The sequence below is a fragment of the Amblyomma americanum genome, chromosome 10 (genome assembly GCF_052857255.1).
Source record: "Amblyomma americanum isolate KBUSLIRL-KWMA chromosome 10, ASM5285725v1, whole genome shotgun sequence".
Lineage (NCBI taxonomy): Eukaryota > Metazoa > Arthropoda > Arachnida > Ixodida > Ixodidae > Amblyomma > Amblyomma americanum.
Window position 1 is genome coordinate 117,713,724 of NC_135506.1, and position 23,289 is coordinate 117,737,012.

Here is a 23,289-nt window from a genome sequence, read left to right on the forward strand (position 1 = left end):
TTTCGATGAGCTCAACACTTCCACCGCACTCTCTGCACACACAAATCTGTGTAATTGCGGCACAAATGCTGTCCATGTCCATTAAGGCATATTGGCTGCTGCTCTGTAGCACGTCCTCTTCCTGGAAGCACAGAGAAAATCTTGAAAGCTTCGATGTCGAGGAGCTGGCGCGTTCGGCGTTCGGGATCTCATTCGGTCGTGGACATCCTTTTGCTTTTTTCACGATGAGCGTAGCGGTTGCCGTGAAATTCACGCCTGACGAAGGCCTTCTTTGCCCTGGGCATCTCAACTTATCAGCAGCAACCAACACCGGCACAATTTACAATACTGATCGAAAGGGATAGCACTCGGACGCAGCTGCATGAAGGTTGCAGAAACGTGGAAAAAACGTGCAAAGCGTCTCAGGATTGTCTTGGCTAAAAAAGAGGAGCTGTACAATAGTTGCCAGACAATTTTTTATATGTAGCTGATTTTAGACAAGTTTTGAAATCAGGTGGTGGACTTTTTGGTTGAAAAAATTGACGTTAATCCTGAAAGGGGGCGTGGCCGCTCACTACTTGGTTTCGGAAAAAGCGTTTTTCAGCCGTAAATATGGCTTTCTGAGGAAAGTGCGATCATGGAACATGTGTAGAAAGAATTGAACTTATATAATTCCAAAAGAAAAAAAAAAAACGATTTTTTTCTAATTTTACCTTACCCTGTGCCCTTAAACATGTGCAACCATGTCGGCATGGTCACTGGCAAGATTTGGTCTTCATAAAGGGCACATCCAATCAGTGAGGGTAAGTTAACCCAAAGTACATGGGAGGTAAGGTGGGAACTTCGGCACAGTGCTTAGATTTGAAGAGGCAGTGTCATTTTCACTCCCTCTTGCCGGTGCACATGGTTGTGGGAGTGCTTTACTTTTCACAACTCCTGAGTCTGTCGACAGCCTTTCGTAATGTGGAGTACGCTGTGCAATGAGAAAGGAGTAGTGATTGAATTCTGCAGTGATTCCATGGGCTGATAACAGGCAATGTTGCAAATCACAAATTACTTCCATATTTTCCTCAACTCACCCATTATCATTGATGCGTAGGCAGCCGAGGACTGACTGATTGAAAAACTTTATGTTCAAAATATGTACAGGAAGCGAGTGGAGTGGTCCTTAAGGGGCTGTTCTATACAAACGCTAGGTGGGCTGCTCATTACAGGAGCCCATTGGTTGTAGCTGCTGCTCGGGCGGCCTTTTGGCTCGCCAGATCAGAGCAGCCGAGCAGGGCCGATTCCCAGTCCTCCCGGGTAGGGCTGGGGATAGGGGAAAGGTGCGGGGTTGATTCGCATGCCCACAAATGTGGTAAATGTCCGAAGACGTTTCCCTACAGTGCGGGCATTGCCCTGTGCACGTGGGGTCGAAATGTTTGATGACTGCCGGGCACAGCCATCGAGACCCGTGTGGGCTGCGGGAGTCCGTACTATTGTGCGGGATGCGGGAGCCGCCTCGCGAGTCGGTAATGATGACCTACGAGTCCTGATCGGCGACGGCGAGCGTGATTGCCACCTGGTCCGCATGAGTAATAAGGCTGTTCACTGTGGTGTTTTGGTGGACTGCGGCCGTGTACCAACCCCCATGATGTGGGCCGATGGCATCCGCATAAAATACTCCGTGTTTGTTTCCATAGTAGTGTTCCAAGGCTTCCGCCTGTGCAAGGCACCGGCCACCGTGGTCATCTCGTGTCATGTTGGCCGGAAGAGGGCGTAGGTGCAGGACGTATCTCCAAATTTTGGGGATGCGCACGCAATCTTTTGTCAGTGTTGGATGGTGGATGTGAAGTCGGGTAAGCAGGCGGTGACCCGACGGCGTCTCTGAGAGTCTTATGTTGTGGTCTGCCAAGTGTGCTTCTCGGAGCTCCACGAAGGTGTTCACCATCCCCAGGCCCAGGGGGCACTGGTTGGACGTGGTGACCAAAAGGCCAAGAGCACGCCTGTAAATCTTACGGAGAACCACCTCAAGGGCTTTCTCGTCACATTTGGGAAAGCGGAGGTAAGGAGTCGAGTACAGGACTCGACTAGTTACGAATGTGTGCTCCAGCCGCAAGGCATCTTTGCACCGTAACCCCCTGCAGTTATTGGAAACATGGTGGATCGTGCGGCCCACTTGGTCCCCACTTTGCGCAATTTGGCCAGTGTTGTGTCGACACGGCAATGTTTATTGATAAAGAGACCCAGTACTATGATCTCAGCGTGTTCTGGGATGGGTCCGCTTGCTAGGGACAGTTCGATTTTGGTAGTGCACTTCGGCGAGGGTTGAATGTACACAAATTTAGATTTAGCCAGGGAGCACTCAAGGTCGTAGCGGCGGGCGTAAGTGTCCACAATCTCCGCCGCACGATGCAGGTTAGCTTCAATGTCTCCTATCGATCCGAGCTTAGCCCAGATGGTGATGTCGTCGGCATATAGCGCGTGCTGTATGCCTTCAACACTTTCCAGCTGAGCCGTAAGTTTCATCATTGCCAAATTGAATAATAGGTGTGAGAGGACCGCGCCCTGCGGGTTACCTCTCGTATCTAATTGGTAGAGGCCGCGTTCTTCATCTTGTATCCGGATATACGATTGCCGGGCGGAGAGAAATTGCCTAATGTACTAATGTAATATTGCCTAATGTACGCAATCTACTCTTAATAGGCATCGTCGAAGTTCTTTTTATTTTGTTTACTTTCAACCATGCACTTGGCGCTCAAGGGAGCGCCGACAGTTGATGGAAGGGGCGCAGTTCCAATTGCTACGGCATCCCCACTCAGAACCGCAGCGGCGCTGGGGAGTGGCGGTAGCCGACGGAAGAGCCGACGCCGCTCACGCGTAGTTTCTCTTTGGTTCTGACGCATTTGACTCCTGCTGGCCGCGTTTCAAAAGTATTTAATGTAGTGCTTCGTCATTCGTCATTTGTGCTTCGGTTCCGGTTAAGTGACCGGCGCTCGTTCACGGCTACGTTCAAGATAGTTGTCATTCTTTACGCCGAAGACACAAACTGCGTGCTCGGCCGCAAGTTCGGTGTTCGCAACAAATGATACAGGGGTGGCAGCTGCAGCGAGGCGAAATTTTCAGCTGTTCCATGCGATGTCATGATGTGGCTGTTTGCGAAGTGTGGGATTTCGCTTCACGACGAGCTGTGGGACCGCAGCAGCGATAATGATGGCAGCGCTAGTGAGGACGATGGTGCAAGTGTGGACGAGTAGTCCAGTGACTAATACATTTTCGTTTTGGAATGTGCCCACGGGTGCTCCCGCACGCGGCAGCCGATAGCGGCTGGCGATAAGCGGAGGCCGCAGGATAGTGCTATCGCGTTCTATTATTAAAGGTCAAGCGTAAACTACCTCCAAGATTTTTTTTTTTTCAGAAATGTGATGTGGGGCGGTCAACTTACTTTTGAGTCAACTTACAATGGTGTAAATACGGTACCTTGTCATTAAGGGGCTATTCGACGGGATTCAGAATTTCTCGGTCTAATTGAAGCAGGACATCCTCCGCAGACCCGTGCGGGCGGAACCCGAACATGGTGTCTGCGAACATAGTTTGGTTTTCCAAAAACTCGGACAGCCTGTCTCGCACCATATTCTCCATCAGCTTTCCCTCACAAGACGTGAGTGAGATGGGGCGGTGGTTGTCCGTGTTTATGGTTTTGCCGGTTTTAGGAATGAAGGTGAACAGGGTGGTCTTCCATTCGAATTTGAGGGGTGCCTCACCTAGCCAGATTGAGTTTATGTATGCGAGAAGTGCCTCGTAGGTCGGGTCGGGAAGTTTGGCAAGTAATTTCAGTTATTTTGTCTTTTTTTTGTCTCGGTGCCATTTTTGTCTCAGCACCTTTTTTTCTCGGCGCCATTTTGTCTCAGCGCCATTCGTCGTTTCATTTTACTCAAGGCTACCTTCGGGTCGTGGAGCCAGAGCGGCTGATCCAGTTCCGCATTCTCTTCTCAGAACCTGCATACTAGTACGTTGGCGCTCGGGGTTCCTGTTGAATGCAGAGGTATTGATCGCGTAATTTGCATGCTAATTTTGAGGTATCTCCACTGAAGCTATGGATAGCCTGTTGGAAGTGTTATTGTGTCTCGGCTCTGGTTTTAGTCAGATCGATCAAGGCCCGAAAGAGATGCCAAGGGCTCTGGTTAGAAATATATCTAGCGGCCGTGTTGCACCAGTCCACTCAATTCGAGTTGGCGAGCTGGGCCGCGTACTCAGCCGCTCGCTAAATGAACTCGGCGGTGCGAACTTTGAGTATGCCGCACCTCCCAGAGGTGCAGGAGGTGGTTGTCCACCTCCGGCGTGGCCTCCGATAGTTGAACTTGAGTTTCTACCGAACGAAGGTGTGTAACCAATTCTTGTGATCACGCGTGGTATCCTTGTGAGTGAATAGGGGCCGAATTAGTGTAGGTTTGCCGGAACTTTGTCCAGTCGGGTAGGCGGGCTTGGGCTTGGGATCTTGCCAGTGGTTTGGTTCTGACGCTTGTGTTGAGTATGCAGCGGTCACTGCCGAGGGTTTTCCTGGTGTTGGCTCATTCTGCGTGTTGAAGAGTGGTTTATTGTAGAGCCGAAAGGGCTGGCGGCATAATCGTTGCACAAACTGACTCAGCAGCAGCGGCACCAGAACAGACTTCCAGAGCAAGCTCGAGCTTTCCCACGCGCGCGGCAGCCGGTCGCCGAGGCCGGCCGAACCTCTTCATCGTCGTCGATGGTGGCGCACTGTCGTCTTCTTCATTGCAATTGCCCCGGCGACAAGAGGGAGCCATCCTGGCGACTCAGGGCGAAAGGGTGACAAGGGGGTCATAGTATGGCTCTAGCCGGCTGACGTGAACAATTTCGCGGCCCCGACAGCGATGATCCGAATAGGGGGTCACTGGCTCAATGGTATAGTTCATAGGTGATGTGCGCTCCAAAACACGGTATGGGCTGAGGTACTTAACTGCAAACTTGGAGGCAGCCGGCACAGACAACCAGACGAGCGAGTCTGTAGGAAATTCATGGGCGGACTGGCCGCGGTCACTCGCATATGTGCGGAGGCCTTGAGTGGTACTCGTCAACGAGCGAGCCAGCTGGCGGCACTGTTCAGCATGACTGGCAACGTCAGAGAGAAAAGTGCATTCCGAGCTGTCGGGGTGGTACGGAAGGATGGTATCCAGGAGACAAGAAGGTTCACAGCCATATAAAAGAAAGAACGGAGAAAGACCGGTTGTGGCTTGGGAGGCAGTATTGTAAGCGTAGGTGACGAATGGAAGCACTTGATCCCAATTGGAGGCGTCGGAGGAAATGTACATGGCAAGCATGTCTCCTAGAGTGCGGTTGAAGCGTTACAGAGCAGCGGCACCAGAACAGACTTCCAGAGCAAGCTCGAGCTCTCCCACACGCGCGGCAGCCGGTCGCCGAGGCCGGCCGATCCTCTTCATCGTCGTTGATGGTGGCGCACTGCTGTCTTCTTCATTGCAGTGTCTTATGTTTTGGTGAAGGTAAGGTCTGAACACGTGTCCCGAGTCACGGAGTTACCTACCCGCTTTGGATGTGCAGGGTCGATGTGAAGGGTCAGGGCCAGCGTGGACGCAAGTTGTGCTAGCTTGCGGCCGCTTTTCTCTTCACGCACGTACCCCCAGAGTGTGCTATGAGCGTTGAAGTCGCCCACGATCGCCGGGGGGTACCTGCCCGCAGCCTTCAAGGCGTGAATGAAGAGGGCCGCGAAAGTTATTTTTTTATCCAGGGAGAAGAGTAGATGATAAGTATATGTAAGGGTGTGTTTTTTTCTTAAGCGGAAGAAGAGTGACCATCACATAAGAATATGCAGTATTGAGGTCCAAATCAATCAAGTTGGCTGTATAATTTTTGTGCATGCATATACAGGAAGAGGGGTCCTGCTGGAACGTAACATAATTTGTAAGGGTTGCGCCGCTACCTGGCTCCTAGAGGGCAACCACCGCAGGAAGTGAATCGAATGTTGACAGGAAAAGCCGGAGGTTCGCCCGCTCGTCGTGGGAACGGAATCCCAGGCAGTTCCACTGGGTAATTTGGATGGGGGTGGCCGAATTGGTATGAGGAGAGCGCCTAATTTGAGACCTGTCCGCCATGGTCAGTTAAGTGAGAGGGCGATTGTAGTGACGCTTCTCCAGAGCCAGCACTCGCGTTGAGGGGGCCATTTTCTATTCTGGAGAGTGAGCAGCTGTCATCGTCTTCTACTAAAGTTTTCATGGCGCAACGCGTCATTTTGGGATAGCGGCCAGACACGTCTTTGATTAGACCGCTGACTCGTCAGACGCCACACAAAGATTGTGCAATGTGCCGTGCGACAATTGTGGGTACAGTTTTGGTCATTTTGGTGGTCGCGCAGGTGATTGCCGTGAAAATTTGACTTTCTAGGGCATTGAAACGGGCGTCTATGTGGGCCTCTGGACGGGCCTCAAGTGCGGCTCCCGCGTTCAGTGCTGCGTTTGGTGCTGTGGCCACATTCTCCATTGCCTCGGTAGCAAGGTGAGAGGGGGGAGTAATAGGCTGATTTGATTGCGATTCTAGGAGTGCAATTTTCTGGAGCAGCATCTCAATTTTGCCCTCAAGAGCTGCTATTTTGGTTTGCTCAGCACTGCGTGTTGCAGGGGGGCAGGAGGGAGGGGAGGCAGCCTTGTCTGTACCGCTCACCTGCGTTCCATGTTTCGCGGCGTTGACCCAGTCTTGTCATGTGGTGGCGCTGTCGACTGCTTTCCAGTGTCACCTTGTGGTGGTGGCTGCGTCGACGGGCGCTTGCCGGCTCCTCTGGGGGGTGTCGCCGGCTTCTCAATGTTGTTGTCCCAGCTTGGTAACTCATCGGGGCGGCCAAGATAACTGCTCTTCTTGGCAGCTATTTTCTTTCTTTCGCCCTTCGGGGTGGCCATCTTGTGCTTGCGGAATTTCGCCGCCCAGTGCCGCGGGTTTGTGGCGCGTACACCGCCACAGGCCTAGCACCGCAGCCCACACTTGTGAGGGCCTGCCCCCATCCTGAATCGGGGCTTGTTGCCCACAGAGACTGCACTTGTTCGGCTGCGTGTTGGGACAAGCACCCACCCTGTGGCCAACGGCCCCACACAGGCCGCAGGCCGGGATCGTAGTTTTGCACAGGGATGAGCATGTTCTTGTAGTGCACAAAGCGCGGTTTCTCCCTCCCGGTGAAGGTAATCCGAGCTTTGTTAGAGGAGCCGAATTTCCTAACCTCGGTGGTGGTGCCTGCCCTCCAGTGCACCTGCTGCCGAAGCGATTCAGTAGTGTCAGAGTTGTTGACGGTGATGACGCCGTGGCAGACATCGCCTCTGTCTTGTCAAAGGTGTCCCTGGAGTGGAATGTTCCCCATGCTCGGTGTTAACCCATAAGCGCTGCTACTAGATGTGGCACAGCAAAAACAAAACAAACTATTTCAGCTTGTCTAGAGGGTAAAGTAGTACATGAAAAATAAGTTTTATTTCACTGGCATCAGTAGTTTACAAAATACAGAGTGTTCCCGAATAGGAACAATGGCCTTAAGCGTATGTATGCTGTGGTTGTTTTCTTCCCGCTGGCAAGAACCAAGACGTGGTACTTTATGTGCGCTTTATTTACTATCGTGGTAGGCAGCCAAACAGTGGATATGGAGGGGGACGCTATACATCTGGCACTTCATTCGTGTGTTTTTGGTGCACTGGCGGCACCGGCTCTGCTTTCCCAACGGCATGAAATGATGGCTGCGGCCTTCCTTGCTGTGGAAAACAAGAGCACCAGAAGGGCCAGGCCGTTCTCGGGTGTCCAGTCTCTTGGTCCGCAGACCTTGGACGATGAGCCTCGTGAACTGAAGCTGGTCAAGTGGCGATTCACTCCCTAGTTCTGTACAGCCTCCAAGCTGCAGCGTGCAGTGTTACAAGCAGATTGCTCAGTAATGGCCAATACCACTTTTTACCATGTAGGTAAGGACGATAGTCGCTGATGCCAATACCACTTTTTACCATGTAGGCAAGGACGATAGTCGCTGATGAACCTATCAAGTAGGTCGACGCCACCCATATGATTGTTATATTGTTCTATTATTCTCGGCTGGGGCACTGGAACTCGCTTTCGCTGCTTTTAGCTGTGATGAACCTATCAAGTACGTCGACGCCACCCATATGATTGTTATATTGTTCTATTATTCTCGGCTGGGGCACTGGAACACGCTTTCACTGCTTTTGGCGGTAGTGGGTGTTTGTGGCGGTTGGGTGAATTCCATCATAATTTGTGGCAACGCCCACACACTTATTTTCATTCCATTTCACAGCAAGGATGTCGCCATCGCACATAAAATCAAAAGATTCTCTGCTTTGACTGGACAGTTTCTTCGAATCCAGAAGTAGGCATTTCTTCAGCCTGACCTCCCTCACAGTTCCTGTTGCTCTGAATCCACGCTCTTTCAGCTCTTGCAGTAAAGCATGTGATGTAAAAAAATTGTCCATAAAAATAACATGGTAACTCACTCGAGTGTGTTCAAAAGAATGCGTGTTCCAAGCTGTGCATTCGTGCTTTCGCTGTTGGCTTTCCCGCAGTAGATATCAATGTTGAAGAGATACCCTGATGAAGAGCAAGGGATCCATTGCTTGTAACCAAAGTATATTGGTTTTTCTTTTATAAACGTCGTGCAGCTGTGTCGACCAAAATACGGCACCATTTGCTCGTCCACGCTGAGATCCTTCGAAAAAATTTCGAACTGCTGAACGGAGCTATTGAAAATCCTAAGTAGAGGTCTTATCTTCACCATCATGTCACCCTTCTCAAGGCTTTCACTGTCAGATGCATGGAAGTACCTCTTTATTAGCCGGTATTTCGCGTGGCTCATTGTATTTGCCACCAAAGGAAGGAAGGAAGGTCCTCTGCTTTCGACCAATATAGGTCAGAGCATGGGAGCTTGTGGTAACCACTCAAGAAGAGAATGGCAACAAACTAAGCATATCTTTTTCAGTTGTACTGTTGCTGCGGTCATTTTGTTGCTTGGCATAACTATTGGATTCTTTGGTTATGAGGCCTATAATTTCCATGTTGAGTAGGTGGGCGAAGAGATCAAAGGGCTCCTCAATCCACAAGCTCGGCGTGGGCAACTCGCAGTGGTTGAAGCTGAGTCTCCACCATTGGGCCCGAATACTGAGTAGTTCGCCTCCAGACAGGGGAATCTTGAGATGCTTTTTTCCGGTCTCGGGGAAGCTGCTTCCCGGAGAGCTCTTTCACATTCGTCGGCATCAGCCATGTGGACTTCAACCTCACCTGCAACATCGTTCGGTAGAGCGTCTACAACAGCAATATCACTGCCGCCCTCCTCTTATCCGTAAGAATATCGTCCACATTTGGTGGGGGTAGCAGCACAGCATCAGTTACTTCTGCAAAATCGTCGGCAAGAACCATTTCCACCGCTTCCTCCAGCGTGAGGAACTTTTTCCGAGGCATCTGTGTGAAGAAAGACACGTTGAAGCTAACATACACGCACCCGCAGTGCGGCTGCTCCCACTACTCCGCTTTGCACCAATGTTCCTAAATGGGAACATGCAGACATTTGTCGTCATATTTTCGTTATCCATGTAAACAGCTTCTCTATTTCGCGTGTCCTAATACTAACACATTCAAAAAGAAGGCAGAATAAATAATTCTGACAAGGCAGTTAAAAAACTTGCCTTTTTTCGCAGAGATGCTCCGTGCGGTGGACAGCCGTGTTCACGCAACAACTGCTATGAAGTTGTCACCGCATAACATAAAGTACGAAGCTAACAAGGAATTTTCTTTGCTTCCAGATAAAACTTCCAGGCTATGAAGTTGTCACCGCATAACATAAAGTACGAAGCTAACAAGGAATTTTCTTTGCTTCCAGATAAAACTTCCAGCATTTTTAAAGATGTTGTTACCAAATATTGGCACTTTTTTGTAAACTATAGTAACTGTGGCTTCGGAAGTTAGCCACGTATTGTGTTCCAAAATGGGAACAATGGCGCCAAATGGGTTAATGGAAATGTCCCCAAGGAGCCGATTCAGCCGCCGCCGGGTTCAGGGTGTGAATCACAATGAGGTTTTGTTCACGGGATGGCAGAACTGTGACAGACCTTGCACCTCGGGCCCAAGGTAGGCCGTAATGTCGGCACTGTAGCGATTCTCTCAAAAGGCTTGGTGCAGTGACATATGTTTGCGTGGCTTGAGCACGACTGCGAAGTCGTCTGGGCCCGGTCTTGGGAGTGGGCGAGGCTTTCAATTGGGGAGGGCCTTGCCTTTGCTTCCTGTAGCGCGTGAGGCAGGAGGCTACGTCTTGCCAGCCGGTGTACCGGAGGCCCGGGTAGCGATGGACGCCGCCAGCTTGGCTTGAACGATCGAGCAGCGCGCGACCGCTTTGTTGAGAGATTGGTGCCTAAATTTCGGAATAGCAGCGGAGTTGTCACCTTCTGAGGTTGAAACTGTCTTCTAGATCATGCCGTCTGGATCGCAACCCCTCACGGATTATGTAGGGTCAGCCATTTTACCTCGAGAGACCGGTTCAGCGTCGCCACGCGTCGGCGTTCCACGCCATGGAACCGGGCCTGTTAGGCCAAACTGCATTTCGGCCATAAAATGTGCAAACTTGGGCCCATCTGGCGAAATTTGGTACCCACGTGGTCCAGATTGCTTGCTGCGTTGAAAGATGTCAGTCTTGTAAAGGTGAAGAAGATTGAGCCGTGGCCCCAGCCGAAATACGATGGAGCCGGACACGCCACACGTCTTAGTCCGGCGCGTGCTGTGGTGTTCAACCCAGCCGAAGAAACTGGAACTTCCAATAGAAGAGCGATAGGACACCAGGCGACCCAGTGGAAGCGCCCATTTCTCTCATCTGCCTGAAAGAAATGGAGACAATTTGAACTATTAAATGTGCTGTTTAAAGAAAATGAATTTGAAGTTTGGGATCTTGGCAGTTATCTTCAGTGCATTAAGCTTCACTGTGCACATTAGCTTTGTGATTAATATTTCACAGATGTGTGCGTAACCAGCAGGCACAGGTGTGGTGAAATTAACTGGTCCAATTTAAATTTACAATGTGGCTTTAATCCTACTAGTTTCAGTTTCTTCATGTGAAGCCACGACTATCTGTAATGGTTAAGCTATTGGTATTCTAGCAATATCTGTAAAGCAGTACACATTGAAGTCTGGAAAAGTTGTGTGAAAAAAACAAATCAAGAAATTTGCTCAATTGTTGCTCTAGCACGTGGCCTGAAATGCTGTGTACAGCAATCCTGGCAGCGATGCGGTTCCTAGATAGTTTTCAAATAAAACCACGATAATGTATAAGCCGGTCATCACTTCTGCTCCACGTATTCTTTATGATCAAATGGAATCCTCTGGAGCGTGTGGTCTAGCAAAATCCAGGTTTCCTGCTTCGATGGCACCATCAACTCATTACCTCTCGCTTCTCGAATGGAGCCACCATGAGGTTCAATAAGAGAGTTCATTTCTTCCTTGTGCTCTGTACTGTCCAAGCTCACTGTTTTTGCGAGGTTATAAAATGACAAGCAGCTTAGGAACTGTGTTGACGTTGGGTGATCATTTGAGCCACGTGATTGTCTGTCACTCCCAAAGAATTTCTCCAAAGGGTCCTGGCTCAGCCTCACCGTCATTAGGTATGAAATTTTGGTTCATAGTCGATACAGTAGAGCCAACGTTCTTGACATTTGACCCTAAGTCGATCTGCTGCCGAGGCAGTCAAGAATCCGCCAACTCCATTTGCGGGGCGTTCCCGGCAGGACATGAAATCTAGGAAATCCTTGAGCATCTGCACACTTTTAGAGCCTGGTTGAAGAGCGCTAGGTGGGGATTGGGAAGTCCTAACCTTGATGGTAAAATTGACTCTTCCGAAACGGCACAACAGCCTCGTAAACTGCAGAAAGCATCATCTTGTCCATAAAGCCAGGTTAAGCAAAAAAAGAACTTGTGTCCATGTTGAACAACACCTACATAGATGAAATAAGCAAAAAAAAAGTACTTTCTAGGTGCATGAGCAGTCTAGCTATACTACAGGGTAGCAACAAGGTTTAGTGGAAGGTAGCCTCTCGCTGAGAATTTTTCGCTCATGCTGATGCAGTTAAATCCTGCTTGCTAGTGCTGTAATTGAATCACATTGTTCGTATCGACATACTTCCCTTACCTGAAGAATTCTGTAGTTGCATCATTTTCACCCATAATGCCTGAAAGTCGCCACGGTGGCTCAGTGGTTATGATGCTCGGCTGCTGACCCGAAAGACACTGGTTCGATCCCGGCCGTGGCGGTTACATTTCGATGGAGGTGAAATGCTAAAGGTTCGTGACACCATCAGAAATGCTCCTGGCACTTTCAGATTTGGGACCTACCCGTGCAATTCATCGCATGATAGTGAGTAGCTCTGTAATTGTTTTCCTAGTTGCGTTGGCGAACTTTGGCCCATGGCCTAGAACATCGCGGAGCGGTTGGGACAGAACCTTGACGCTGCTGATATGGACCCTGCTTTGTAATTGTTTTCCTAGTTGCGACGGCGAACTTTGGCCCATGGCCTAGGACATCACGGTGCGGTTGGGGCAGAACCTCGAGGTCGTTGATATGGACCCTGCTTTGTAATTGTTTTCCTAGTTGCGACGGCTAACTTTGGCCCATGGCCTAGGACACCGTGGAGCGGCTGGGGCAGAACCTCGACGCCGCTGATATGGACTCTGCTTTCAAGCATCTGTCTCGTCATGTCTCTTCTTCACTGTGATGCTCGTGCGAAGGTTTTCTGAGATGATGTGCCACATAAACTCGCTCATTCTGTCGACGTCGCAGGACATGTCCCGTCACTGCCGGGTGTCAGCGAAGGGACGCAGGCATAGGCACTTTATATAAAGACATGCTCTATGGTACCATTCCGACTTTATAACCTTAGGCACCAAACTTGGTGTGGTACCAGCTGCGGCTGTCGTAGCTATGTCTTGAGCGGGCACATGAGTGTAAGCCTACCGCAGGCAGGTCTGCAATGCTGCCATGGAGTTTGTCAGCTGGTCCATTTTCTCCTTGAGCCAAGACTGTAGTACCTCGAGGTCTAATGCCACCGTAATTGAAGCCACCACAGAGCTTCAGCTGGAGTAGTTGGTGACAATGTCGGCAAGCTCTGCTTGTTTATCAAGATACTTACCATCCGCTGCTGCCAAAACCGTAAGTGTTTGAGGCAGGCATTGTAGAAACAGCTCTTGCGCAGTGGGACCTCAGTGTCATGAGTATGGTCACCTAGCAGCTGTCGCATCTGAAATAAGAGCTGCAATGGTTTGCAATCACCGAGCTCTTGCTCGTTGAGGTGTTTCTCTAGGTGGTTTGGCTTGGACAGTCTCACGCATCATCCCTGTGGCCTTGAAATGGCTATACGGTGTGACTGGGTGTGGGGCTCTCAAGATATTGTCGAGTTCATCAGCCACTTCCGAAGAAAGTGTTCGAACAACGTGGAGGTACATCATGTGTTGCCACGTTATGCACTGCTGGTTGACGATTGCTTTAACTTGTGTACATCACACGGCACGTTTGATCATCTGAAATGACGGCAGCCAATGTGGTGTTTCAAGCGCCTTCCATGGCTGTACTGAGGGCCAGAACATTGGCTGTGACCAATGAATGATGTTGTAAAGTTGAAATGTTGTTGCTGGACACTTCAGCCTTTGTTTCATCTTACATCGCATATGCACTACGTCTGGTTCACCAAGTTATAGAGGCGCGAGATGAGTCTCAGTGTGGACAGATGTGCATAGGAGAGCAAAGAGTGAAACGTGAGTGCAACTGCCAAGTAACTGGGAAGTGGTGAAAAGTTTCTTTATTTCACATTTTTTCCACACCCAGGTGGCCGGTTGCTAAATATTTCAGTATATTGCACTTTGCTCTCTGGAGTTGGGGATGGTTTGGGAAGGAAGGTGGGGGGTACGGGGGGAAGAGATTAAATGGTATAAAATTTACGTGGAACCTAATTGAGCTGCTCTTCAGTGCGGCAATTTATAGTGGTCCAGCAGGGCAGGCAGCATCCTCGCAGACTGACAAATGGCACTCTAGCTTACACAGCAGTCAGCATCTCGTATATTTTTTTTTGTGAACTGTGCAGGTCTTAAGCCATGGCTTGTCTATTTTTTCTAGATATGCCAACAAGGAAGGAAGTGGTGACTCCCTGTTGAGAAATTTCACTGTGCACCATGAATTGACTGCAGTGAAACCTCTTTGCTTGGATATGTTTGGTTGCATTCATTGCTCATGCACTTCTTCAGTGACATCAGGTAAGAATATTCATTATTAGGTTTCCCGGGGATTGCGTCTTTGTACTGTGTGTGTAGCCCGTGGATTTTTAAAATTCCTTTTAGGACGAAGCCTTCCAAGATTAAACAAGATGCTGCGTTCTGTTGAGGTCAGTTCCTCAGTGATGAGAAATTCCGAATGCTCAGTTTTATTGACTTCCTTTTCTGAGCATCGCTTCTTGTCTTGGGACACCAGGTCGATCAGTCAAGTTCATTGATCTTGGTAACTGGCTCACACTAATGATTCTCAGCACACACTTTAGATTGTATGCCGGGGGCTTCATGAGCCGTACCACAAAGAACAGGGTTTTAAGGCAGTCTTAAAGCTAACTACTGACTCACAGCGTCAACAAAAGATGTGGACTGGGACACACTCTTGGCCACTGTAGGTGATTTTCTCGTCGCTTGTGAGGCATGGGCGAGTTCTCCCTGCTGTCGAATCTGGCAGTGATCTGGTCGCTTTGGAAAATAGACACTTTTTGCTGAAGCAGCTCAAACAACCGACTCGCATGCAGGGGACTTAGGCGTCATGCTGGAATCGGGTCTCTCAGGGACTCTACCTATTGACAAGACCTGAACATCCAACTCCAATGCAGGGAACTTGTCGCTTCCAGGCGCAGGCTTCTTATTCGGTTTGGTTTTGGGTCCAGTAATGAAGGACTTTCAGCGGTGCAGTGCACTGACACGGAAGGGGCAGCCACTAAAACTCGCTGGATGGTCACCACTGCAGTTGGAACAAGCAAAATCTGCACTGCTTGCAGCATTGATCCTTGGTGGAAACCTTGGCCACATGTCCAAACCATTGGCATCTAAAACATCGGGGAGGAGTTTCAGTTAACTTGGTGACTGCATGTTTTGTAGCGCACCAAGCGGCTGGGTGGGAGACTTCCGGCTTCGGTTTCAGGTGTGCGCAGTTTGAATGCTGGCATGCGCTGCGGCCTGCCGCACCCTCATGTTGAATTATTTCTGGTCAGTGTGGTCTCCTATTGTTACGTATTTACTTTTGATCCATAGAGATGAAAAATTACATTCCGACACTTTTGGCCGGCCATCAACACAGCTGCGCCGCAGCTTTCGTCAAACAGTGCCAATACAAAAAATCCTCGGTGGTTTGTGAAATGAACATTTATTTTGCTCCATATAAACACAAAACAGATGCAGTGGCCGTCGCCATTTAGTGCACCACTAAGCTCGTTCCGTGCTTCTTGTGCGTCCATTGTTACTGCACCACGGCTCACAGCAGTGGTGGTCGCTACCACTGTGCACCGTCAGCTGCTGAAAAATGTATATTACGAGCAGGTGTCATTCTTACGAACCTTACACAAAAACTGTGCAAACAGACGAAACACATGAAAGCAACAAAATTATGCACAAGGAAAACATGCTTTTACGAACCTGGCATGCGGAACATTTGTGCACTACATGCAATACTACAAGATATCTCCCAATGATTTACAAGCATTGCTCCGTTTCCAGACGTTGTTCTCTGCACTCCCAAAAGCTGCAAGCCCTATCCCAAGGCCAACTGTGCGTTTTGTTCGGCATATGTTTGGCACCATGACGGCTACAACACGGGCTCTTAACCAATCGCTCACAGTGTGTTGGAGCACCGAGAACAAATGCGTGGGTGAAATTTGCATGTCTTCAGAATTGCAGAAGACAATTTTCGGCGCATGAATAGAGCAGGTTTCGCAGCATTTCTAAAGACACTGATAAACATCACAAGAGGGTACAGTCGTATAAAGAGGAGACAAAAATAAAATTTACAAAATAAAATGAGGTACCCACAACCCACAAACACCAAAAATCACTAGAGATGCAAAATGCATTATCACAGTATGTGCACTCTGCAGGAAGTGTGCAATAGGCAGCAGCTCGTAAAAAATAATAAACGAAAATATAGTTTGAGAATAAGAGTTAACGGGGCTATATCTGAAAACATAGTGCTCCAGTAACTTCAACTATTCAAGGTGGAGTAAGAGCAATGCTATTATGCTAAAAATCACTTATTAGTTAAGGCAGTTCTTTTTTGTAATTCTTGACACATTTAAGATGAATAAAAAGGGAGCCAACAGCCACTGACACTAAGGAAAGTGTAAAGGATTTTCTTTGGCGATAAATGCGAAATAATAATGTTCCGTATAAACCGTATATAGGTCGACCCCCTTACCTTAAGTGAAGAGAATAGAAAAAAAAAGAAAAAAAGGAAATATTGCCAGAATGCATTTATTTGCAACATCGGCTGCGTCCCTGGACCACCGGACTGTTGTCAGAAGACGATTCTTTGCCGCTCACCGCCTCCCACAGTGCGTTGTCCTCGGTTCCATCCAGCGTGTTGCTTATGGAGCACTTCTTGAATGCCTTGTGCACCATGGCATCTGGCAAAGAACGCCAGGACGACAACACCCAGCTGCAGACGGTCGCAAGGCGGCCGTCGGCTGCTTCGGGTTGTTGCCAGAGATCCACTCATTGTGCTCCAGCCGCACTCTGTCCTTAAAGGGTTTGTTGAGTACGACGTCGGTCCTAGCTTCGGTGAGTGCGCGCTTTACTGCTTCGGTCAGGTGACCACGAAATGCATCCAAAACCAGCATGCTCTGATGCCGCAGCAGTGCACCGGGCCGGCGATTCCATGCCACATGAATCCATTCAATCATCATGGCCTTGTCCATGTACTCTCTCATTCACGCGCACAACAACACCTGAAAGGAAGGCTTCCTTCGGCATGGTTTTCCTTTTGAAAATGACAAAAGGAGGCAGCTTTCTACCATCTGCTGTGCACACAAGCATGACAGTGAAGCGTGAGTGCTCACTTCCTGTTGACAGAAGTTTCACTTCTTTGGCGCCGCGCTCGCTGACCGTGGTAGCCGAAGGCATTTCGAACCAGACAGGGGTCTCTTTGGCATTTGCAATTTGTTCGAGCATGTAATTATGCTGCTCTCGAAGCCGAATTACATACTGCTAGAAGCTGATGAGGAGGAGGAAAACTTTTATTTCTATTTACAGTGAGAGGTCGATGGGGCGAGCCGGAAGGGCCCGTCCCTTACAAACACTAGGAGGGAGCCCTAGTCCGGGATCCCTGTAGCTTCCGCAGCGGCTCGGGCTCTAGCTACCAATGCCTGTTGGGCATGGAGTTCGGAGCAGCCGCGCAGGGCAGCTTCCCAGGCCTCTCGAGTGGGGTGGAGGTGGGGTGGGTAGGCAGGATTGGAAGGGCATGCCCACACCATGTAATAGGTGTCCGAAAACTCCTCCTCACAGTGTGGGCACGCGCCCGAGAAAGAAGAATTGAAGTGCTTAAGTACTGCCGGGCACAGTACAGTATTGGTATAGAGGCGGAGAAGCCAGCGCTCCTCCACCCTGGTGAGGCCTTTACAGGGAGGGGGATAGAGACCATGAAAATTTTGTGAAAGAGAGGTGATCTCTTTAAAGGTGATGGCCGGATTGAAATTGAATTCCGGATCAGGCTGCGGATGAGGCGACGCCCGGTGAGTAAGCGCGCGGGCGGCAGCGTCGGCTGCCTCGTTCCCCTCAAGACCCGCATGAGCCGGAGCCCACACGATGGTACGATGGGTCGGAAACCCTGTGTAATCGCATGCGTGGAGAATTTTGAAAGCACGGTCTGGAATGTACCCTTGCTCAATATTGCGGCAGGCGCCCCTGGAGTCCGTAATAATGACTCGGGACTCTGGATCTGCGGCGGCCAGTGCAATGGCGATCTCTTCCGCAAATGTAATGTTAGGGGCACGGAAAGTAAGGCCCTGAACTGTAGTGTTTTGGTGGATGACGGCCGCCGTGTACCAACCCCCATGGTGTGGGCCGGCCGCATCCACATAGAAGACACCTGGCTTGTGGCCATATTGTTGAGAAATAGCCTCCGCCCGCGCGAGACGGCGACCATCATGGGTGTCTGCAGTCATGTTCTTCGGAAGGGGTCGCACCTGGAGTGCAAAGCGCCAGGCTTCAGGGATGCGGACCCGTTCTTCTGTATGTGTTGCGTAGGAAATGTGTAAGCGGGTGAGAAGGCGGCTCCCCGCAGGTGTTTTGCTTAGGCGCAAGTATTGATTGTTAAGATGAGCTTCTCGTAACTCCCCAAAGGTGTTGGTCATCCCCAGACCGAGGAGACGCTTGTTGGACGTCGTTATGGGGAGGTCGAGCGCTCTCTTATAAATCTTGCGGAGAACTACCTCTAAGGCATTCTCATCGCATTTGCGTAGGTGGAGGTAGGGAGCCGAATATAAAATCCGGCTGGTCATGAATGCATTGGCCAGCCGCAGGGCATCTTTGCATCGTAGTCCCCCCCTTTTATTGGACACCCGGCGGAGCATCCGATCCACCTGGTCCCCCACCTTACGTAACTTGTTTAGGGTAGTGTCTATCTTGCGCCTATGATGAATGAAAAGCCCCAGTACCCGGATCTCCGCGTGTTCAGGTATCAGTCCGCTAAGTAGGGAAAGGGCAATTTTGGTTGTGCACTTTGAGTTGGGGCGTATGTGCACAAATTCAGATTTGCTCGGGGAGCATTCAAGACCACAGCGACGAGCGTATTCGTCCACTATAGCTGCCGCTTGTTGCAGGTTGGTCTCGATGTCTCCAACCGATTGTTGTGTTGCCCAGAGGGTGATGTCGTCCGCATACAGAGCGTGCTGCACACCGGCGACCTCCGCCAGCTGGGTAGGGAGCTTCATCATGGCCAGATTAAATAGTAATGGCGAGAGGACAGCTCCCCGTGGGGTCCCTCGTGTACCAAGTTGATATGGGCCATATTCTGTGTCTTGTAGCCGGATATAGGATTGGCGATCTGTAAGGAATTGTTTGATATAATTGAAAGTATTGCGCCCACAATGTGTTTGCGACAAGTGGGATAGGATGATCTCGTGGGTCACATTGTCGAAAGCCCCCCGCAGGTCAAGTGCGACGACTACTTTATCATTGCTGGGGTGCTCGACGGGGTCAAGAATCTCCTTGTGAAGTTGCAACAGGACATCTTGTGCGGACCGGTGTGGGCGGAAACCGTACATGGTGTCTGCGAAAATGTTTTGTTGTTCCAGGAAAGCCGACAATCTGTCGCGGACCATAGTCTCCATCAGCTTCCCCACACACGAAGTGAGGGAGATGGGCCGGAGGTTGTCGGTGTTAATGGCTTTACCTGGCTTGGGAATGAAAGTTACTAGTGCCGTTTTCCAATCTATGGGGAGTGGTGTGCTTCCAATCCAGATAGTGTTGAAGTAATCGAGGAGAGTTTCGTAGGCGGGATCTGGGAGGTTGGTAATAAGCTTCACCGTCACCTTGTCCCGGCCTGGTGCTGTACCTCGCTTCATTTTAGCCAGGGCTGCTTTTAGGTCATGGAGCTGGAACGGTTGATCCAAATCCGCGTTCTCGGAACCGGCATACGAGTACGCCTGACCACGGGGATCCTGGTATATACTCAAATATTGGTCGCGGAGCGCATCGGCCAGTTTGGCCGTGTCTCCAGTGAAGTTATGTATAGCCCTTTGAAGCTGTTTTTGTGTCTCAGTACGGGTTTGTGCCGGATCAATAAGAGCGCGGAAGAGGCGCCACGTACTCCGACTCGACATTTGCCGAGCTGCAGTGTTGCATCGGTGCACCCAATTGGAGTCGGCGAGTTGGGCCGCGTATTGTGCCGCCTGTTGGGTCATATCCGCAATTCGAATTTTGAGTTTCCGATTGTGTTTTTGACGACGCCAGCGGCGGACTAGGCTGTGTCGTGCCTCCCAGAGGTGGAGGAGGTGGTTATCCACCGCCGGGCTCGCCTCTGAGAGTTGAACATTTTGCTCGACTGATTTCAATTGGGATACTAGGTGTTGGGACCACGTTGAGTATCCTTGGTCCATTATCGATTGAGGATTGGTGTAACTGTTCCTAAATTTGGTCCAGTTGGGTAGTTTTGCATTGGCCTGTGGTCTTGTGAGTGGCTTGGTATGGATTGTAGTGGTAATTATGCAGTGGTCACTACCGAGGGATTCCTCGATGTTCCTCCAATCTGCATAGCGAATATTTTTCGTAAAGGTGAGGTCCGGACACGTATCGCGTGTAACGGAGTTACCTATACGAGTGGGTTGCGCGGGATCCGTGTGAAGAGTAAGGCCCAGTGTGGAAACAAGCTCCGCCAACTTGCGTCCGCGTTTCTCTTCACGTGTGTACCCCCATAAGGTGCTGGGAGCATTAAAGTCCCCAACGATTATGAGGGGATCCCGATTCGCGACCTTCAAAGCCCGGCTGAAGATATCTGCGAATGTAACATTTGGTAGCTTTGGGGGACAGTAAATGTTGAGTATATGCAATGGGGGGTCCTGTTTGCGTAGCGGAAGGATCGTCACCATTACATAGGAGAAAGTAGCGCTAAGATCCAGGTCAACCTGGGAGGCCGTGTAATTTTTATGTACGCAGAGGCAGCTATGCGCATCCTGCTGGTACACCGTGTAACTGGCAAGGGTGGCGCCATTTCCTGGCTCCTGAAGGGCCACCACAGCAGGTAATTCTGGGAACGTTGTAAGGAAAAGGCGTAGATCGGCTCGCTTTGTGCGTGCCTTGAATCCGCGACAGTTCCACTGTACAATTTGAATAGGGATCGAATTGCTTCGCGGATGCTTCCTATTTCTAGGGGCGCCCGCCATGATCAAGGGTAGAGTTGTGAGTTTGGAGAGAGGAGGCTTGAGAGCCAGTGGCTCCAAAGAGAGGAGCGTTCTCTATACTGAGGATGGCACAGGGGACCTCTTCTTCTTCTCCGGCGATTCGACGCCTAGACGCTTTGAGCTGCCGGCCTGCGGAGGTTTTGAGCGGGCCAGCGCGCTTGGGAGCGCGGGTGAGTTGAGCGAACTGAGCGGTTATGAGGTTCGGGATAGATGCCGCAAGGTGGCTAATTTTGTTGAGTGCCGCCGTAAGTGTGGCATTGATTTGCGTTTCCAATGCGGATATTCTGTTGTTAACTTGAGTTTCGAGCGCGCTCACTCTCGCCTCGAGTGCCGTGAGGGCATGCGCAGCCTGTCCTGAAGGGGTTGCGTCGCTTTCCATTGCCTCTGCTGCGGGTGAGGCAGAGGTGTGGTTGGGGGAATTTTGGCGGGCCTCCGCTATTGCGAGGCGCTTTTGAAAATTTGCAACCTGCTCGCGGAGAGCAGATATTTCTTTTTGTTCGGCAGAGATTGGCCGTTGTTGGGATTGGGAAGGGGGAGCGAAGGGAGAAGCTGCCCTGCCGGCGCCGCTCACCTGGGAGTGTTGCTTGACAACGTTTGCCCACGTCTTGGAGCCGCCGTTTTGGGGAGGTCCGAGGGGCTTCGCTGCACCGGCTTGAGGCGACGGTGGCGCAGCTGGAGGTTTCCCTTGGCTCCCAGTAGAGGAATTCACAGGCTGGTCCATGGCTTGGTCGGCAGCCTTGGCCTTCAGCTTGTCCGGGCGACGCTTGCCACGCTTGCGTCGGTTTCGCTTCGATTTACGCCCGCGCTCGGCCTGCGTGGGCTGGATAGCGCGATATTTAGCAGTACACGCTGGGCCCCCCGTGGCATGGGCCGCGCCGCACACTGAACACTTTGGGTTGCACTGGTGAGGGGCCCGCACCCCCTCAACGAGTAGAGCCTGCTGTCCGCACAGGCCGCACCGGTCCAGCCTCTGGCCGGGGCAGGCGTCCACGCGGTGGCCGACCACACCGCAATGTCGGCAGGCTGGAATGGTTCGCTGGTAAGGCCTAACTTGTACAAGCTCCGAGTCGTAGTGCACGAAACGTGGCTTCTCTTTTCCGGCGAAAGTCAGTCTCGCTTTGTTGGATGTCCCAAATTTTCGCACTTCCACGATGGTGCCGAAGCGCCATTGGAGCCTAGTACGGAGCGAGTCCGTAGTTTCAGAGTTACGGACGGTAATGACGCCGTAGCAGACGTCCTTGTCGTCTTGGCGCAGGTGCCCCACAAGGGGGACCTTCCCGTCGGGTCCATTAAGTTCAAATTCGCCGATGATACGGTCGGCTAGCTCAGGTTTCGCAGTGTGAACAATAATGAGGTTTTGTTCTCTTACCGGTATTATGGTAAGATCTGTTGCGGGTTGCGCGCCCAGGAGAGCCGTGAATGCCCGGCCGTAGCCGGTCTCCTTCCTGGAAAGTCTCGTACAACGAGACGCGGGTCCGGGGCTTGATGACGACGACGTAGTCGTCTGGAGCAGGCTTGGGAATAACAGGCGGTTTCCACTTCGTGAGCAGTCGCCGACTGCGGCCCGCCGCGCGCGGGGCGGGTGACTGTTGGTTTCCGGCGTGAACGCCGGCCGCGTCTACGGACGCCGGCTTTAAGGCTTGGTCTTGCGCTCGGCGCAGCACTGCGGCGTTCAACGCGGCGCTGCGAAATCTTGCCGAATCTGGGCCTCCGGGTGCCGCTGGGGTAACCGTTGCCGAAACTGGGCCTTCGGTTTCCGCTGGGTTAACCGTTGTCCAGTGCATGTTCTCGGGGTTGTAGCCTCTGCAGGAGATTTGCGTAGCAGCCATACTGGCATCAGTGGCCAGAGGCCCCGATGTGCCGGGTACCGGTTCGGCCGTTAGGCCTAGCCGCGCCACCGGCCCGATCGGGCCAGGTGTTGCCCGAAAAGGGGGTTTAACCGGGCCCACCTTGGAAAAAACTGGTGTCCAGATGTTCCCGACAGCTTTCAGTGCACGTTGGGGATGATCTTCCTAGGGTCAGGCGGAAACTTCCGCTGCTCCGGCTGAAAAATCGCCGGAGCCGACGACCAGCACGTCTGACTCCCCGTGCGAACGCGCGCGTTCCTCTCAGAAGCTGATGAGCCTGTCAGCAAACTCCTTATAGAAAGCAAACAGTTCGTTTCACTGCCACTACAATATGGAACTCATTACCAGTTAGCATTAAGCAATCACCTAATATCTGTGCCTTTAAATCCGCTCTCAGTCAGTTTTTACAATCCTCCTAATAGTATTTTACTTGGTATATGGTACTAGTTTTGTCATTTATATTATTCAATGAGTTGTCTTTTGTATTGGTCAGTATGATGTTAGGTGTGTAATCATTTTTTATT

At 50.9% G+C, this 23,289-nt stretch overlaps 1 protein-coding gene across 5 annotated transcripts in view; it reads left to right on the plus strand.

Moving 5' to 3' along the window:
• LOC144107788 (uncharacterized) overlaps nucleotides 1-23,289 on the plus strand; it is a 123,339-nt gene that overhangs the window by 24,250 nt on the left and 75,800 nt on the right. For 4 of the 5 annotated variants that reach the window (XR_013309382.1, XR_013309384.1, XM_077640969.1 and 1 more), the window contains one exon: nucleotides 14,114-14,250. The exons of the other annotated variant lie outside the window; for it this stretch is intronic. Coding sequence is in view for 2 of the 4 variants with exons in the window: in XM_077640969.1 (XP_077497095.1) it covers nucleotides 14,114-14,250 (137 nt within the window). In the remaining 2 variants the exon portion in view is untranslated. The remainder of the gene's footprint in view (nucleotides 1-14,113; nucleotides 14,251-23,289) is intronic. 5 annotated transcript variants of the gene reach the window in all.